General features: G+C 37.0%; 3 protein-coding genes across 4 annotated transcripts; 2 read left to right on the plus strand and 1 right to left on the minus strand.

Annotated features, from left to right (window-relative positions):
• Window positions 1-4,468: 4,468 nt before the first annotated feature.
• LOC21394933 (pentatricopeptide repeat-containing protein At2g30100, chloroplastic) lies at window positions 4,469-7,546 on the plus strand. 2 transcript variants are annotated; one of them, XM_024177329.1, is made up of 3 exons: window positions 4,469-4,800; window positions 4,935-5,774; window positions 6,418-7,546. In XM_024177329.1, the coding sequence occupies exons 2-3, from the start codon at window positions 4,998-5,000 to the stop codon at window positions 7,189-7,191; spliced, it is 1,551 nt and encodes a 516-aa protein (XP_024033097.1). In that variant the 5' UTR covers window positions 4,469-4,800; window positions 4,935-4,997; the 3' UTR covers window positions 7,192-7,546. The 2 variants fall into 2 exon arrangements, with proteins under 2 accessions (XP_024033097.1, XP_010089525.1); XM_010091223.2 differs by having other exon boundaries at window positions 4,469-5,774.
• A 3,223-nt stretch (window positions 7,547-10,769) lies between these two features.
• On the plus strand, window positions 10,770-15,048 carry LOC21394934 (ethylene-overproduction protein 1). Its single transcript, XM_010091224.2, has 4 exons — window positions 10,770-13,043; window positions 13,363-13,654; window positions 13,736-14,045; window positions 14,152-15,048. Exons 1-4 carry the CDS (start codon window positions 11,095-11,097, stop codon window positions 14,376-14,378), a joined length of 2,778 nt encoding a protein of 925 aa, XP_010089526.1. The 5' UTR covers window positions 10,770-11,094; the 3' UTR covers window positions 14,379-15,048.
• A 145-nt stretch (window positions 15,049-15,193) lies between these two features.
• Window positions 15,194-19,633, minus strand: LOC21394936 (inactive receptor-like serine/threonine-protein kinase At2g40270). Its single transcript, XM_010091226.2, has 10 exons — window positions 19,622-19,633; window positions 19,272-19,437; window positions 19,028-19,166; window positions 18,573-18,644; window positions 18,302-18,445; window positions 18,068-18,208; window positions 16,925-17,478; window positions 16,360-16,550; window positions 16,135-16,267; window positions 15,194-16,044 (listed from the first exon to the last, which is right to left on the minus strand). Exons 2-10 carry the CDS (start codon window positions 19,402-19,404, stop codon window positions 15,446-15,448), a joined length of 2,106 nt encoding a protein of 701 aa, XP_010089528.1. The 5' UTR covers window positions 19,405-19,437; window positions 19,622-19,633; the 3' UTR covers window positions 15,194-15,445.

Below are 19,633 nucleotides of genomic sequence, written 5' to 3' on the forward strand. Positions count from 1 at the left end.
CATTATACTACCTACATACATATTTGTTATATAAAGTACGATATAGATAAATTTAAGTTTTGTTTTTCTGTCTATAACCAAAAAAAAAAAAAAAAAACAGAAAAGAAATAGAAAAGTATTATTTTAATCGTTCGATACTCTCTCTCATATCACTTAAAAAATTTTGATGTTTTTTGTAAATATATATCGACCTTCTAATAGTTTTTAACGACATCCATATACACATCAACAATCAAGATTAATGATAACTTTTTTGAGTGATTTTGGCAGCCGCAATCGCAGAGAACAAAGCAGAAGTGAACAGGCTGAGGCAACTCCATCATGAGCTGCAACAACACCGCCTGCACAAATATGCAAAGTTTCTGAACTTGGAATTACCTGCTGGAGTATTATTTGAGAAAGTGGCAAATCCAGGTTTGAATGCTGAGCTAGAACAGTACTTTGTACTTCCAAACTCAAACGTCCAAGGTATTTATATACAGCGCATCTAATTGTATCCCAAATTATAATATGATATTATTGGTTTCGGTAATTATTTTTCTAAAAATAAATAAGAGTTTATCTGCAAATATATGGATATAGAAAGGGGAAAAAAAAGAAAATACAGAAAATACAAATCAAGATACCTATAAATGTGATCATATATATGGGTGGTGATTGTCACTTGTGGAGCCGCAAAACAATATTTTTAGGGGGGTATAACTGAAAATTTTTTTCAAAAGAAAAAAAAAAAGAAAAATTCAAGTGTAAAGACTAAAAATTCTAAAAATGAACAAGGCATGGCTCCACCACCGGTGATTGCATCACCCATTCTTTTCTTTCTTTTTTACTAAATACAATTATTAGATACAAATTGAAGAAAAATGTTGGAAGAATGGCTAAAACGGAAAGTAGAAGGTCTAAATAACAAAACAAGTCTACTAGAACTCAATCGATCATTTTGAGGATCGAACAGCACCTACACACACACACACACACACACACACACATATATATATATATATAGTGTATATGTACACACATCGTTCAATAATTATCTACATTTCATTATTTTTATACATGTTTTCTTTTTCTGCAAACAGAAGACGGAGATATTGACGGTATTACCGCAGCTGAAGTGAATGACGTCCTAAACAAAGTCAACATGAAGACAGCAGAAACAAGAAGAAAGTTCACTAGAACAAGCTCTGTACATGGCCTTGGCTGGCAGCTGGGCTAAAGCAGATGATGCCGAACTGGAGGAAAAACCAATGTGGGCCACACCAAAAAGTAATAGTACTGATCCGAAAGCCCAACCGTGGACTGAAGAAGCAGACGCCTAAACAGTATTTTGCTTCATATGAAAGATTTTATGAAGAGTACTATTTAATTTTGCCTTTAGCCTTTTGCTCTACAATCTTTGATGAGTTTCTTTCTGTTTTGTTTAATTTATGGTTAGGACTTGATAAGGGTGGCAATTCGTGTTAGTGTGCCGTGTTCATGTCAACATGTTTATTAATCGTGTCAGAAAACATCAATTCAAACACAACATGTTTATTAAACGTGTCAAAAATGTCAACTCAAACACGACTCATTTATTAATCGTGTTAACCGTGTCAACCCGTTTAAATTAATATATTGAATAAATAACTAATAAAATAATACCTTATTTAATACGGTCAAGACATGTTTAACATATTTATTGATCAATTAATCTTTTCCTTTAAGAAAAATAAATGAATTTTACATGTAAATATTAAAATTCACATTATTTATATTTAATATGTCATATAAACTTTCATGTTATATCACATATCATTAGATTGCAAATGACACATATAGTTAATCGTGTCAATTCGTGTCACTTCGTGTAGAAGGTCAACCCTAACCCACCTCGTTTATTAATCGTGTTAATCGTGTCAACCCGATTATGACCTAAACTAATTTATAGTAAACTCAAACATGCTAACTTCATGTGGATTTTGAATCGTACCGTCGTGTCGCTATCCAGATTGTCAGTCCCAGGTCTTGACATCCTTGTTCTTGATGTTGTTTTTTCATAGGGAAGGTATGCACATTCTTCTATTGACTTGACATCCTTGTTATGAAACATCAGAACTCATATTCCAATTCTTGTAGTGTTACATCAAGACGCCAACTCTTGTTTTTTAGGAACTTTAATTACCGTATTTGCTGTCACTTATCATCAAGCAAAAATGACTTTCCTGTGCCCTTTCGTAGCAGTAGTGATTGGGGACTCGAAGGTGGCAGCCGCTTACCATAAATATTCCTTAAGTATTTGATATATGATTGGTTATTAAAAGTATACACATAAATATACTACTAGGACACCAAAAAGTGAATTGGTGGTGTATTAAAAAGTATACCACTAATTACAAAAAGCAAACCGGTGTACCCCCATTGTATTTCGCCGGAGATGGAGGGAGGAGGTAGGTTTGACCGGAGAGAGAGGAAGAGGTTGCCGGTTGCAAGGTGTTCGTTTGGCCGAAGAGGGAAGGCATTTGTTTGTGTGAAATATGAGGCCATTTTCGTCTTCTCATGAAAAAAATTGTCATAGTCATGTGATGAATTATGTTAAAAACTTAACAAAAATGGACAGAAATTGTTTAATTGTCAACGTTTGAGAATTTATGGATCGTTTTTGCTAAAATCTAAAAAAGAGGGACCAAAGTGTCACTTAATGAATAATTAAGGGATGACCGGTGCAAATTACTCTATCTAAATCTCCCCTATCTTTTTCATCGTAATTCTTAGCCTCCATTTGCTACAATATTTGTAGAGAGATTGAGGGAAATAGGCATGATTAAAAGGGCAATAAAAATAAATAGGCTAACATTTATAATTAGTTAGCAAATAGACCTAGTAGGTGTAGATCCAAATTTACACTAAATTAACATTTCAAAAATGCCCCTAATTGAAAAAGGAAATGAAATCATAAAATTTACTCTGGTTCTCTCTCATCACTCTCTACACTGTAAATTCAAGAGTTATGAATAAACACATATGTGTTTTTATGATAAATCCTAAATTTATTGTGTAAATTCAGGATTTATGAAGGAACAGAATTGTGTTCTTATGGTAAATCATGAATTTATATTGTAAATCTAAGATTTACGAATAACACAATATGTGTTTTGATGGTAATTCCTGGATTTACTAATATAATAAATCTTAAATTTATGAGCAAAACTAAAAACTATTTATTTATTAATATAATCTAGTAACAGTACATCCTAGATTAACTGTATAAATCAAGAATTTACAAACAAACACAATATGTATTTTGATGGTAAATTCTGGATTTACTGTATAAATTCAAGATTTAAGAAGTAATAAAAAATATGTTCTGATGGTAAATCTTAGATTTACACTATAAATCTAATATTTACGAATAACACAATCTGTGTTATGATAAGATTTAATGTACGATAAATCCTAGATTTACGAGTAGAATTAAAAAATGTTTATCTTATATTAGTAAAGTTTTGAATTTATCATGTAAATCGAGAATTTATGAAGGAATAGAAATTATGTTCTCATGGTAAATCTTAGATTTACACTATAAATTTAAGATTTACGAAGAAATATACTTTGTGTTCTGATGGTAAATCTTAAATTTACATATGACCCGTTTAGTTTATAGGTTTGAACAGAAAAACTTGAAGAGAAATTTAAATTTTGTGAGAGAAAACACTAAGTAAAAAGATTTGAACAGTTGTTCAAACTTATAAAATAAATGGGGGCATAATAAATTTTAAATTTACGACTGGCGATAAGAGAGAGAAGAGCCCCACGAATGATAGATTTAGAGAGATGAGAGAAAGAAAATGAGATCTATAGGGAAAGAGAGAAAAATAAAAAAAAATAAAAAAAGAAATAAAAAGAAAATTAGTAAAATTGAAAAATTCAAAATTCAAAACATAAAACGCCTATTAATTACTATATATTGGTAAATTGGTAATTTACTGATATAAGTTTTAAATGTTGGCATATTTTTACAAGTTTCCTTATTTTTATTTTTTAGAAAAAAATTGAAATGTTTTAACTTCTTCATAAGATTTTGTTCTCTCTTTGGGCCACAATTAGTTGGATCCTACATTACGTCCCATATGGAGTGGGAGAAGCCCAAGATCGGATGGGTAGTCCAAACCCATGGCGCCTTACGAGAAAGGCCGATTCAACCAGGTGAGAAAAGTTTGTGCCTAGCTTCTCATCAGATCCGTCTTTAGACATCGACGTATAATCCATACTCAAATGACTGGACAACACGTTATTTTTAAGGTCAATATTTTATTTCGTCGGCTACTATTACGAAAATAACCTCACTTGGCGCCAAACAACAATCTCCCAGTAAGGGGCACTCTCGTAAACTCGTATCGCCGTTTGTTGGCAACATTCGCTGGGTAGTCACCGTTAGGACACGTCGCCAAAGTCTTACGCTTCCAAAACCCCAACAAAACAGAATTAGAGAGAGAGAGAGAGAGAGAGGAGAAAAGAAACTCAGAACAGTTCTCTGTAGTTTCTACTTTGGCAATGGTACGAACAAAAGAACCGCCATTGCTAAAGTACCAGACGAAACTCAAACCCTAGAAATTATTTCTAGGGCTTAACTCGGGAACAACACAAGTGTTCATGAATTCCTTGTTTAGCTTCGCTTTTCCTTGGAGCGTTTCAGTTGGATTCGTGTTTGGCTGCCGAGAAATTTCAGCAAATTGTTAATAGGAAAAACTTTGAACGCTTTAATGGCGGTTTTGCTCCGGAACGCTCTACCTAACGCCACTCTTTGACTAATTCTGAGACGTGAGTTCCATTTTTTTATTCCTCATGTTTTTTCTTTAATTGTTGTTGTTGTTGAATTGGAACGCGTGAAACGTAAAGATTCCATACTTTGTTTTCTTTTTCTCTCGATTTTCTCGGCGGCCAAACAAACGCAGTCGGAGTTTACTTCCTTTTTCCGTGAGTCAAAAAAATTCTCTTGGTATTGGATTTAAGTAGAAATGGCCTCTGCTCAAGGGTTTACTCCGTTGACCGAATTGGGTTTCCCTTCTTCTTCTTCTTCTTCTTCTTCATCTTCGTCTAATTCGCTTCACCGGAATCGGATTTTCCTCTGCCGAATGGACGAGAATCTCTGGGGAAGAACTTCTGCCAAATTCTGCCCCGTAATTTGCTGCAAACAGCAGAATCCAAACTTCATCGCGCCCAAACCGAGTAAGCTCCGTGAGTTTAGGCTATTCACATCGGTCGAATTGGACCAGTTTCTCACCAGCGACGACGAGGAGGAAATGGGCGAGGGCTTCTTCGAGGCGATCGAGGAATTGGAGCGGATGACGAGGGAACCGTCCGATGTTCTGGAAGAAATGAACGACCGTTTGTCGGCGAGGGAGCTTCAGCTCGTGCTCGTGTACTTTTCCCAGGAAGGAAGGGACTCGTGGTGTGCGCTTGAAGTGTTCGAGTGGCTTCGAAAGGAGAATCGGGTCGATAAGGAGACAATGGAGCTTATGGTGACGTTAATGTGTAGTTGGGTTAAGAAGCTGATTGAAGGAGAACATGATGTTGGGGACGTGGTTGACCTTCTTGTGGACATGGCTTGTGTGGGTTTGAGGCCGGGTTTTAGCATGATGGAGAACGTGATCTTACTTTACTGGGAAATGGGTGAGAAGGGCAGAGCGGTTTCGTTTGTGAAAGAGGTTTTGAGACGCGGGATTGCTTGTTTGGAGGACGATGGAGAGGGACCTAAGGGAGGGCCTACTGGGTATCTTGCTTGGAAAATGATGGTAAGAATTTCTATTTTATTTTATCTTTTTTGTGTTTCTCATTGCCTTGGTATTCAAATTCATGTTTGTTCTTGTGTATCTTTTGGTGGAAACGAGTGAATTGGCGAGTCAAGAGCGCTGATGAACTACCTAGTTATTCAAACAAGTGAATTTTGCTGGGGCGTTTCGCTAGTTTTGCAATGCCACTCGCTATTTCATATTTTCTTGGATGGTTTTGGATGTTGGTATTCATTAATTTTGCAATGCCACTTTTTTGTTCATATTTTCTTGGATGGTTTTGGATATTGGTATTCGAATTTGTTAGCTGTTTTTGACTTGTTTTTTTAAATTGAAATAGCGGGAATGTCCAATTGTATTGAAACTTGGCTCTTTCGGTTAGAGAAAAGTTTCTGATTGAACTAAACAGTCAGCATAGTTACTGGATGATACCATCTGGGTTTCCTCTGCTGGTTGTTCGTTAGGGATAAGCCCTCAAAGAAATTGTTAATATTAATTTATTGTTATAACCAAAGGAGAGGTAGAAGGAAATATAATTTTGTTCAGGAAAATGACATTTAGTCGTTTGACAAATGAATTTTCAAAATTTTCTAAATACTTGGCTTATTTAGTTTGTGTGAGTAAAATATTAAATGTATTTTATCAGGTTGAAGGTAACTATATGGAGGCAGTGAAGTTGGTTGTTGATATAAGAGAATCTGGGTTGAAGCCAGAGGTTTACAGCTACCTTATTGCCATGACAGCTGTGGTTAAAGAGCTCAATGAATTTGCAAAGGCTTTACGCAAGTTGAAAGGTTTTGAAAGGGCTGGGTTGACGGCTGAACTTGACGAAGAAAGTGTTGAGCTGATTGAGAAGTATCAATCAGATCTTCTAGATGATGGAGTACGCTTGTCCAATTGGGTAATTGAAGAGGGAATAACTTCACTCAATGGGGTGGTTCATGAGAGGCTCCTTGCCATGTATATTTGCGCCGGCCGTGGAATAGAGGCTGAAAGGCAGTTGTGGAAAATGAAGCTCGTAGGCAAGGAGGCCGATGGAGACCTTTATGACATTGTTTTAGCCATCTGTGCCTCCCAAAAGGAAGGCCGTGCTATTGCACGGTTGCTTACTAGGGTAAATTTTAGCAGCACTCTGCGTAAGAGGAAAAGCTTATCATGGTTGTTAAGAGGTTACATTAAAGGGGGGCATTTTGATAATGCTGCAGAAACAGTGGTTAAAATGCTTGATTTAGGTCTGTGTCCTGAGTATTTGGACCGGGCAGCTGTGCTGCAGGGGCTTCGAAAGAGGATCAAAGGACCTGATACTGTAGAAACTTATCTCAAGCTCTGCAAGCACCTTTCGGACTACAATTTGATTGGACCTTGTCTTATATACCTGTATATAAAGAAATATAAGCTTTGGATCATGAAAATGCTCTGAAGATCATTGGTTCGGTAAGACCAACTTTGTTTTAAAAAGTATAGTTGGGTAGTTTATGATATATAGTGGCTGAAACACCTAAATTTCAGGTGCTTTACATACGTTGATTTTGTATAGCTTTGTATTATGCCTTTGAGCAGCACAGTTGGTTGAGGTCCTGATCCTTGGAAGATCAACTGTGTTATTCAGAGGTCTTGTAATTTGTATTTGTGGTGGCTGCTTTAAAACCTGTAATTATGTTTCTACAAGATGTAATTCATAAAAGTCGTATACATCTTCTATGTAAAGTTTCATGGTGTTCTGAACTTTCTTCCTTCATACTTGAGTCCTTTTTTGTGTTTGAATTTTCCTAAGAGGGCCCTTGTTTGTCTTTGTTTGTACACTTTTTTCCTTTGTTATGAATTATGATGAACTTGATTTGCGTATCCACGTATCACACTGCTATTTTCAGTATTGATGGCGACTTTCTAATGCGGGAGGAAAGGTGCGTCTCTGTGATGTAAATTGTTGCTTTTATAATTGCTAGTAATAGTGGTACTTTCATTTTTAAAAAAAAAAAAAAGTAATAGTGGTACTTTCTTTCTACTCATTCGTAAAGCCATTCAACAGCTTTTATTATTATTATTATTTTTTCCTTTGCCCTTTATTATTATTATTATTATTATTATTATTATTATATTTCTGAATACCATTCCTATCCATTTTTCATATGCTACTCATTCGTAAATGTTAAAGCCTCGTATTCTTCTGAATCCTTTTGGATTATAGTACCATTAATCATATAAGTGCCTTTTTTTTTCCTCTTTTTTTTAGGGAAAAAAAGACTGGATCAGGATCAGAAACTTTTTTTTATTTATTATTTTTAAGAAACTGTCGGTTCTGTGCATTAGATCATTATCATAAGATCACAAATGCGTTGGCATGAACTATATTTTAATGTTGGAGCATATCATCTGGGCGTGCATTATTGGAGCTTTTATTTCTTCTCCTTATTGAGACTCTCACCTAAATGGCTGATTATTTGCCCGACTCTCTGAATCAAGGAATCTTGAAGTGGGTTCCATCTAACTTCCCCAGTATATTATTTGATGTGCTATGTGACCTTTTATTTAATTATTATTTTTTATTTTTGCTGAAATGTGCTATGTGACCTTAATAATTATTATGTGCTCTGTAATGTGGTCGTTATAAAAATCAATAGCTGACATGAATTAATCTTCTTTTATCTCTATCCGTAAAGATGTCCAATGCATTAAAATTCTCTTGAAGCAATCTATTTCAAAGCTCGTTTTCATTCATTTCTCAGCCACGCCTTCATGTTTGACCTAATTGCATTGAACATGGGCAGAGATAAGAATTACCCAGTATAGTTAAAATTTTATGCATGGCTTCCACAACTCCTTTCACATAATTTTCTCTCTCTCTTCTTTCCTTTTCTGATAATAACTTTTCACAGAATTTATGTTGAGCATCCTTTTCGGTTTTCGTGCATAGATTTGATCAAAACCATGATTAACAAGTCCCTTGGTTGTTTGTTCCTGTTGCTGCAAAATTGACCTTTTGTGTGGAAACAAAAACGCTTCAGAATTTTCACATGGGTCATTTGCATGTTTATCACATTTTTTGGCTCTTTGCAACTGTGTCCTGATTTGGCATATATTCTCCTCTCTCTCTCTCTCGCCATAGTTTAAGTTTATAAAGATAAGGTCATATTGGGCTGCAAGTTGTTACAATTGTCTATAGACATCCTGGAAATTTTATCCTTTCTTAATGATTTATGTCTTTAAATTTTTTTAATTTTTTAATCTTGAATAAATAATTCGTCAGCCAACTGGGAGTAGAAGCTGCAAGTGGAAGGAAAGACCTCCGTTATGTATCTCATCCATTATGAATTATTAAAATGGGTGCTTAGATCTAATGCTTTCTTAATTCTCTCTCAAGTTCCTTGCTTCCTTTATTTACAGAATAATAATTTGCTCTTTGTTTGGTCATATTCAATGCATATTTAACTTTTAGCTTGATGTCTGATATACGCAAAATCATATAACTAGTTTTATGTGATCTGAGTCATCTGACGGTGCTTATTGTATTTTGATTTTTAACCACTTTGCCAAACTTACATCATGATCTACAACCAAGCTTTATTAACCTTTAATTGGAAGTTATAATATTTTTCTTTTAATTTCTCATTTCCTTTTTATTTGGTGATTTGCTGTCCACATACGATTGCTGAATCCAAGCTTAATCGATCCTTAAAAATCATAACTACCCAATGTAATTCGTAGAATCATTTTGCTCATTGCTTATCCAAGGGCAAGAAGTCCTCAAAACTTTCAAACACTCAGATAATTGCAGTCTCATGGTAAAATGTTCAAGCGCGGCAAAAAAATTAATGATTATAACCTTTTTCCTCCTTTTCTTCGCAAAAAACAAAAAAACAAAGACCTCTTTCCTTTTTCTTTTATTTTTTTCTCAGGAAAAAACAATTATTTAACTTTTAAAAGTATTCGGGGTTGTTCTTTTATATTTTTAAATTAAAATGATTTGTGTGATGATCTAAAGTTGAGTTTGAGTTAAAATTGTAACTTGAGTTTGTGTTTGGATGTGCACATTTGAGTTATAATTTAAATTGAGAATCTATTTGAGTTTGTGTTTGGATGTGTCAAAACTTAAATTTATATTTAAACAATATTTTAATAAAAACTCAATTGTAATGAAAAATTTTAATAGGGTATATGAGTAGAGTTTTATTCTTCTTTTCGTTGTGACTGCATAGAAAAAAAACCATCTCAATCAGAATTAAAACGAAAAAGTTATGACACTTTTAAGAATAGAAAAAATATTATTCATTAACTTGAGTTCGAGTTTATGAACTCGAGTTGAAGGAGAAATTTAAACTCGAGTTTAGCTCTAAACTTGAGTTCAAACTCGAGTTTAAACTCAAATTTTACAAAAGAACATGAACTTAATAAAATTATAACTCGAGTTCAAATTTTTTTTGAATTTCGTTAAAAAAAACAACCTCTTCAATTCATAGATTGAAGGGTAGGCTAGGTGTCGATAAGACCCATGGACTTATTTTTAGAAGACTTCTTCACAACCTTATTCCATGCTTATACCTTTGCTTGACATGTAATTCCACCTTATTCTTCCTTTGTATTATAAGCTTTGGTTGATTTTAGAGCAGTTAAAAGAATATCCAAATACAGGAGAATAGAAAAGAGATTTTGAGGGTGTTTATTTCACAATTTAAATTCTTAATTTGAATTATATTTGTGAGAAAAAAATAAAATTTAAAATTTTATAAAAAAATATTATAATAATAAAATTTAAATTATAATTTGAGTTATGAAAAAAATAACATTTTTCTTAGCAAAAGAAAAACCTTTTTTTCTTTGAGGAAACATCACCACCATGCAACCAGTTGACCAACTCCTTAAGTGGGACCTTCTTCCCAATCCACCATGACGTGGCACAAATGGAGTGGTTCATGCATCATGATAGTGGGTGCGCAACAGTGGAACTGAACTCCTTTCTTTGTCTATAACCACCCCCCCCCAAAAAAAAAAAAAAACCTCATCAGTCAACACCATGAACTTTGGAGCTAGCCACCTAATCTACACTATAGCTTCCGGTTACCAAAACAACCATTCAATCCCAACACATACATAACACAGCGCTTTGCTTTAAGCCTCAAAATAATCTATCATCCATAAACATGATAGAAAAAAGAAACCTTAAAAAAATTTCCGTTCTCTTTTCTCTTTCACGAGGAAAGCTCAAGATCATGCTCATTCATAAGTCAGCAAAAACTCCATTACAATCCACAACAAAACTAGCGAAAACCACTCTTTAAATTGAACTCACTTATATGCAAAACCAAAAAAATCTGCCGACCAAGAAATGCGTGGCCTTAAGCTGATAGACCGCTTCAAGAGCGCCCAAGTCCACGCCTTTAGTCCTCCAGATACCTCAAGAGCCAAGCTCGTCGACACCCATTTCACCAAAATCATATCTTTCGCTTCAAACTTAAAGCCCAACAAGACCAACTTCACCGCCTCCGAAGCGCTTCTCCTCCCTTATGGATTCCCTACGACCGACCTCCTCGAACCCCACCTGGACCCTCACCTCAAACCCCTCGATTTTGTCGACTCCTTGGCTGACCTCTATCAACGGTTCGAGAACTGCTCATCGGAATCTCAGAAGGCGGCTCTGTTTGTTGAACAGCACGCGCTGTTGCGCAGCCTGGGAGACCCCAAGCTGCTAAGAAGATGTCTCCGCGCCACGCGCCAGCACGCGGTGGATGTTCAGTCCAAGGTTGTGGCGTCGGCGTGGCTGAGGTTCGAGAGGAGAGAGGACGAGCTTGTCGGTTTGTCGGACATGGAGTGTGGTGGGTTTGTTCTTGAGTGTCCCAAGGCTGCTTTGGCTAATGGGTCTGATCCAAATTCAGTTTTTGATTGTTGTAAATGCGGTTTTGGAGTTGGAAGTGGTCCTTTTGAAGCAATAAATGTTGAAGAGGAGGAGTTTTTGGAGATGGGAAATGAAAGTGATGTGTCGTTTTGTGTTGGTAATGAGGAGATTAAATGCGGTAGATTTAGGATTGCAAGGCTTTCTAGTCCGTTTAAGGCCATGTTGTATGGTGGTTTTGAGGAGTCTAAAAAGGGGAGGATTGATTTTTCCCAAAATGGGATATCTGTTGAGGGAATGAGAGCTGTGGAAGAGTATAGTAGTACTAAAAGGTTGGATTTGTTTAGTCCAAGGAGTGTTTTGGAGCTTCTTTCTTTCGCGAATCGGTTCTGTTGTGAGGAGATGAAATCCGCTTGTGATGCTCACTTGGCTTCACTTGTTGGTACTATTGAGGATGCTTTGATTCTTGTTGAGTATGGTTTGGAGGAGAGGGCAAATCTTCTTGTGGCTTCTTGCTTGCAGGTTTTGCTGAGGAAGCTCCCGGGTTGTCTTTATAGACCGAAGGTTATGAAGTTCCTGTGTAGCTCCGAGACTAGGGAGAGATTAGCCATGTTGGGCAATGCTAATTCCTTCTTGTTGTACTATTTCCTTAGCCAGGTGGCTATGGAGGAAAGCATGGTGGCCAAAATGACTGTCAAGTTGTTGAAGAGATTAGGGGAATGTGCGACCGAGAGGTGGCAGAAGGCGCTTGCCTCGCACCAATTGGGCTGCGTTCTGCTCGAGAGAAGAGAGTTTATTGCGGCACAGTGTTATTTCGAGGCTGCTGTTGAGGCAGGGCATGTTTATTCCATGGCTGGTATTGCAAGAGCTAAATACAAGATCGGACAGCAGTATTCTGCTTATAAGTTGATGAGTTCTGTCATTTCGGAGTACAAACAAGCCGGGTGGATGTACCAGGAACGATCTCTCTATAACATTGGCAAGGAGAAGATTTCGGATTTGAGCATTGCCACCGAAATGGACCCAACTCTTTCCTTTCCATACAAGCATAGAGCTGTTGCGAAGATGGAAGAGAAGCAAATTAGGGACGCCATTTTGGAGATTGACAAGATAATTGGGTTCAAGCTCTCACCTGACTGTCTTGAATCGAGGGCTTGGTTCTTTATAGCGCTTGAAGATTACGAAAATGCGATGAGAGATATTCGTGTGGTACTGACTTTGGAACCAAACTACATGATGTTTGGTGGGAAGGTTAGAGGTGATTACTTGGTTGAGGTTCTCGGCCGTATGGTTAGGCAATTGAGTCAAGCTGATTGCTGGATGTGCCTTTATGAGAGATGGTCTTCTGTTGATGATATTGGCTCTCTGGCTATCATCCATCAGATGCTAGAAAGTGACCCTGCAAATAGTGTACTGCGGTTTAGACAATCGCTACTTCTACTACGGTAATTTTGTATTCTAGAGATAGATATATCTCTGTGTGTTAATTAACTACATCTTTTCTGTCTTGTGCCATGGTATTTATCCTCATTCTTCTTGCCTCATTGCATAAGTTACTTTCTTTAATCCTTTCTCTAATTACTGTTTCTGGAATTTCTGTGAAACCATCTCGTGTCAATTATCACATTATGTAATTAGTATAATAAATATGCTCTTTTCCTCGGCGAATTAAAAATTCGGAAATCGTATTTAATCATGTCCTAGTATCGGCATGTCTATATGTTGTTGTGAGATGACTGATTCCAATAAATATGGTTGTTTCAGGTTAAACTGTCAGAGAGCTGCAATGCGTAGTTTGCGGTTGGCCAGAAATCATTCCACTTCTGAGTATGAAAGGCTGGTCTATGAAGGATGGATCTTATACGACACTGGAAATCGTGAAGAAGCTCTCTCAAGGGCTGAGAGATCTATCGTTATCCAGAGGTCATTCGAAGCCTTTTTCCTCAAGGCATATGTATTGGCAGATACAAATCTGAATCCTGAATCTTCGTCCTGTGTCATTCAACTGCTGGAGGAAGCTCTCAAATGTCCCTCGGATGGTCTTAGAAAAGGGCAGGTGGGTGTTTCACTCGCTTTGCTGTATGGTATTTTGTCTTGATGTACTTGTTTCCTAGTAACATTGTGATAAATATTGCAGGCGCTAAATAATCTAGGTAGTATTTATGTGGATTGTGGTAATCTAGATGGGGCTGCAAACTGCTATAAGAATGCCCTTGACATCAAGCATACAAGAGCTCATCAAGGGTTAGCACGCGTATACCATTTGAGAAATCAACGGAAAGTGGCACACGAGGAGATGACCAAGCTTATAGGAAGGGCACAAAACAATGCATCAGCTTATGAGAAACGGTCTGAATACTGCGATCGTGAGATGGCAAAGGACGACCTTGATATGGCAACAAAACTAGATCCGCTAAGAACCTACCCTTACAGATATAGGGCAGCTGGTAATTAGATGACCCTCGACTGTTTTTGTTCTATGCAGTGCATTTCATTTTGATCACTTACTTTTCGCTTTTATTTATTAATATGTACCGACTTGCATATCATCAGTTCTGATGGATGACCAGAAAGATAATGAAGCAGTAGAGGAGCTCACAAAGCCCCTAAATTTCAGGCTCGACTTGCAAATGCTTCATCTTCGAGCTGCGTTTTACGATTCCATGGGAGACGTGACCTCCGCTCTCCGAGATTGTCAAGCAGCTCTCTGCTTGGACCCCAACCACACAGACACTCTTGATCTTTATAACCGAGCGCACAATCTAGCTACTCATAAGTAACTTGTGTCATTCACTTTGCGCGAGTATTGGCATCATATTGTGGAAGATGTTATTCTCAGTCGTGAGGAATACAACCACAGGGTGTTTAAGGTATGTCACAAGAACATTTCCCAGAAATCAAAGTTCTGCACAAGTAGCTGGCTTCAAACTTGCCTGGCAGCAAAGAAGAAATGCGTTGTGGAAGAACGAGGAGCAAAAAGATGATCCGAGAAAATGCAATTGTTGGATGGATGTTGATGGTCGGAGAGTGAGCTCCAAGCCACCTTTCGAACGACTTTAATGAAGATTGTTATGCAAGAAATGACCAATGAAAACTTATGTTCAGGAGCATGGGTTGAAGATAGGATTATGTTGTTGACTTTCACCTTAGCACTTTGAAAATCTGTAGAAGCGTCGCTTTGCGTGCCCTGTTAAAAGATTGAGCTCAGATTCAGTTTCTCTTGTACATAAAAGAAGCATTAGAAATATTCGGAATCTCAAGTTTGTTGCAAAGTTGTGTGTAAAAGGTAAAGCCTTTTCATAGAAAAGGGAGGGCGAATGTCGCTATTTGACGTTTCCTAAAACTCTAACCCTTTTACTTGCGCCACAAAATTGAAAGCACATGGGTTTTGTAATAAATAAAGTAGTCTTATTATCATCTTATTCTTCCATGATCAAATGATTTTGTTTGTTCGCCTCTTTTTACAATAAGAAAGGTTTCCCTTCATTTGTTCTTAAAGAAAAAGTTAAAGCTTCTAAAGGAAATGGCTAAAATATATATATATATATATATATCATTTATTCATCACAAAATCATATTGCAAACAGTAAGTTTAACCTTCACACAGCCGAAAAGGCTGGGGTTGTGGGAGAGATGAAAAGCTCATCTCTCCCTTTTCTCGACTATATACAAAAATATCATTTCCTATACCAAATATTAGTATAGATACAAGCATATTCACCCATACCATGGTTAACATAACCAATACAGAATCAGATAAGATACTTGCAGAGAAATAATAACAAAGTAAAAGAATAAACATAATCACATAAAAAAAATGAATTAGGATTTGACGCTAAGCCTCCTCTTAACTTCCTTCTGAGGACATAATTTCAAGCTCTGCCCACCAAAGAGGAGATAACTTTGGTGTTGCACCATCAGGCCCCATATCTGTTATCTCCTTCAACCTTGATGTGATCTCTGCAATTGTTGGTCTCTGTTTCGGGTTAGGGTGGACACAATCTTTTATCACTTTAACCAATTTTTCAAGCTCTTCTTCCTCGAAAAACTTCAAGGTTGGATCCACCATTTCTCTTAAAGAATGCTCGGCCTTCAAATAATCCAACGCCCAATCCGCAAGAGAGCGGTTGTCTGTGGAGTACGGAATGCTACCCGTTATCATCTCAAACAAGATCACCCCAAAGCTATAAACATTGCTTTCTAGATCTGGTGGTGGGATTTCCAAGAGCTCCTTGGCAGCTGATTGCATCTTTTCTGCAGTCACTTCATTCCAAAGCCTGAAATCTGATATTTTGGTTGCATAGTCTTCAGTCAAATATACACTGGAAGAATGCAAGTCCCCATGGACTATAGGAGGAGTTAGTTGGTGCATATGCTCCAGGCAGTATGCCATGCCCATAGCTATACGTAATCTCATTCCCCAGTCCAAGTGCTCTGCTTCTTTTACTGCAAATATAGAATTTCATCACCATCAACGCCACGGACCACAATAAAAGATAAAATTAAACAAAAAAGTTACAACACTACGTTACTCACTATGTAGATGCTCAAAGAGCGTTCCATTTGGCGCATACTCGAAAACCATGATCCTTGTGAATGGTTCTTCTTCCTCACAAAAGCCAATAAGGTTCACAAAATTCTTGTGGTTCACTTTAGAGAGTTCTTCTATCTGAAGGAAAAAAAAAATGCATTGGTAATAAGATTTAGTTTTAGAAGATGATATTAAATGTGTAAATGCTGATGAAAATTAGTGCTATATACCTTCTTTCTGAACTGCTCTTCCGAACTTTTTGACCAGTCTTTACGAGATATTGCTGCACTAGATGTCACAGCTATTTCAACCCCACTTGATAGAGTTCCCTTATACACGGTGCCATCTGAGAAGGAGCCAATTATATTACTGAAATCTTCACAAGCTGCTACGATTTCCGGTCGATTGAGTTTTGGTACACCTGAAATGGAGATCACAAGTATGAGTGCTTAGAATTCTTACATGGAAATGAAGCACATTTTATTCTTCAAAAAGGACAAATTATGACCTTAAAGGCAACAGTTAGATAAGAGAAATGCAACAAAATTCAGTAGAAAATGGTTCAACCAAAGGATCAAGAAATTAGGTAAATGTATGATCAATATTAAACAGTGGGAAATTAGTCAAAATATGTGGAACATTTGGTATGCTGCTTTTTCTCTTAGGCTCTTAAAGATATCTCAGATTTGCAAGCAATATAAGCGTAATGGATGATATTGTGGTCCTCCATTACAATTATAACAAAAATTCTATTGGAAATTATACATCTCAGTTATCCAAAGAAAGAAGAATGACCTGTTACAAATGCTTTCTGCAGCTGCCCACTTAACCCTGTGGCCCACGGTCTAACAGTAACGACTTTGTTGCTTCGGAAGAAAACAACACCAAGAGCTGCAATTAGAATGAAGAAGGCACCACCAACAGATCCAGCCAAAATCAGCATTAGATGGTTTTCTTTCTTGGAACCCTTTGGAGTTAAAGCAGGGGAAGGTGATGAAATAGAATGTGTTGGTTCGGGGATAGCAACTGATGGCTTTGCTGCACGTGGAGGGTCTGTAATTGGTTTTGACAAAGGCAAGGGTGAAGAAGTTAAAAAGCCACCAGAGGGAGACTCCGATGGGGATGATATTGGTGACACAAATGGTGATGGAGACGGTGAAGGAGAATTTGACAACGGTGATGGTGAGAGTGGTGAATCTGAGGGTGACACCGAAGCTGAAAAGGGATTGCGTAATTTTGGTATTCCATCCCTTTGTTTGCCTTTAACCTGTTTGACTTTGGCTGGCTTTAGGAATTTTGGAAACTGCAGCAGCCTTCTGTAAGCCACATTTCCAGGTTCAGCAGTGTTCCTAACAAGGGAAAATAGTCAGGATACTTTCTAGGCAGTGAAATGATATTCAACTTCGACTGATGAAACTAAACCATTAACAAAAGTTATTTTCAGAAGAAAATTTAAGAAATGTTAAACAATACGGAGCTTGTTCAGCTTGTCTTTCAAAAACATGGTGCTAATTATTAAGTTATTAGTTAGACAGAATTAATTTCCAACATTGCGACAGGAGAAGATTGCTTTCTACTTTTGAAACCGCTTCTTTCTTTCCCCCTCTTGGTTCAGTGAATATCTCTCGGATTCACGAGTAGAAGTTCCAATCCTAACTGAAATCTCAGTCACTGAATTTGCAAAAAGCCGGAGCTGACATTCTTCCTGTGCAGGCTAATATTGATATTAAGTTTTTTCCAGTTTCACAGTAGATAAAATTTCATGGAGGGTTAGAAGTAAGATGCAACAACTATACATTATCATTAAATATCTGAGCCAAGATAGGTTCGTTACTTTCACAAATTACAGCATCAAAGAGCACCTTGGTCCCCCAGTTCTTTCCAAATCTTAGATCTAAGTTGTGCAAAATATTTATCATATTCACTCCACTAGCTTACCAAACGTTCGATCTGCTTCCATGATATGTCGTCGACACAACATCTTTTAGCTGCTTCTCATCTCCTTGAAATTCAGGATACACCTTAGGCTCGTAGACATCATAAGAAGTGGTATCGAGGAACCTATTGTTGTCGAGCAAACTGCAGAAAGAATCAAGATTCTTCAATTGGCAGAAGCTCATTAAAAATTACCTTCACGAATACACGCAGCCTGAAAGAATCAAAATTATTTACAGGGTACTCAGGGATGGATTATTGCTTAAGCCAAAGGGAAATAATCCACTGAAGTTATTGTAGCCCAGGTCCAGAGCCTCCAGCTCCTTCAACTCTCCTATTTCCGTCGGAATATTCCCAGAAAACGAATTATTTCGTAAAATGCTGCGACACAAAAGCAGCAGATTCAGAGAAAAGAGAATAATATATTTTATTTTTTTTACGTAAAAAATAAATATTAAAACATAGGAACGTTTTGTTTAAGACTTTAGAAAGTCTAGTATATGCTTACATAGATTTTATGTGAACCAGCTTCCCCAGCTCAGGTGCCAATGTTCCTTCAAGGTAAAGATCCTTCAAATTCCTACAAGATTGTCAAATCTGCCTTCAGAGTTGCATTGTAAAGCAAATTGAACGAAAAAGGCAAAAACTTTCTCCTTCTACAATTCACCATAATCCTAGGTTTCAAAGTTTAGATCCGGATTAAAAATCCTAAAATTCAAAACATATACAACTAGGCAAGGGAATATGTTTTAGATTTTTAAATAATAATAATAATAAAATAATACCAATTTTAATAGAAAATCACATTCAAGTTTATGTATAGAAGCTAAAACAAAGTTTATCCACAATTCTCCAAATTGGAAAATGAATTACCACAATATTGGCATGAATCTTTCAATGCATTGTTTAATTTGAGCTTTTAAAGTAGTTTTTTTTTTTTTTTTTTCCTTCGAAATCACTCACAAGGCAACAACTTTTCCGCCGGAGCACTCGACACCAAACCACGAGCAGACGTCGTTCTTGGCGCCAACTCTGTTCCAGTTCGACAAGGCCCCGAACGGGTCGCCGACCACCCTATCCCGGAACTTCAACAACGCTAAACCTGCTTCCAAACAGACATTATTAATATATATATACATACATATATATTCAGCAGCCAGCATTATTAGCTTGACGAGCAGTACGGACATTCAGAGGTAAAGCAAACCTTCAATGTTGAGAGACAAACAGAAGCTTGAATTCTGGTGGAGCAGCAGCAGCGAGACCATCATCATCATCATCGGCATCAGGTGCTCCAGGCGATCAAATCTCCATCGTCCGATCATTGCTCCGCCAATCATTGATCAAATCGAAAAACTATCTCCGAACCGACACTTTTATGAGAGAAAAGAGAAGTCTCAAGTCAGTCGTTTGGAGTTTTTGGCAAGCTAAGTTTGAACGACGGAAGAAGAAAGCGCGTGAGTAATGAGTATAGTAGAAAAGCGGTGGTTAATTTTTTATTATTTTTTAATTTTTGTAAACAACTGGTAGTGGAAGAATGCTGAGAGCGGAACGTACCAATTCAGCTAG

The sequence above is a fragment of the Morus notabilis genome, unplaced genomic scaffold (assembly GCF_000414095.1).
Source record: "Morus notabilis unplaced genomic scaffold, ASM41409v2 Scaffold609, whole genome shotgun sequence".
Classification (NCBI taxonomy): domain Eukaryota; kingdom Viridiplantae; phylum Streptophyta; class Magnoliopsida; order Rosales; family Moraceae; genus Morus; species Morus notabilis.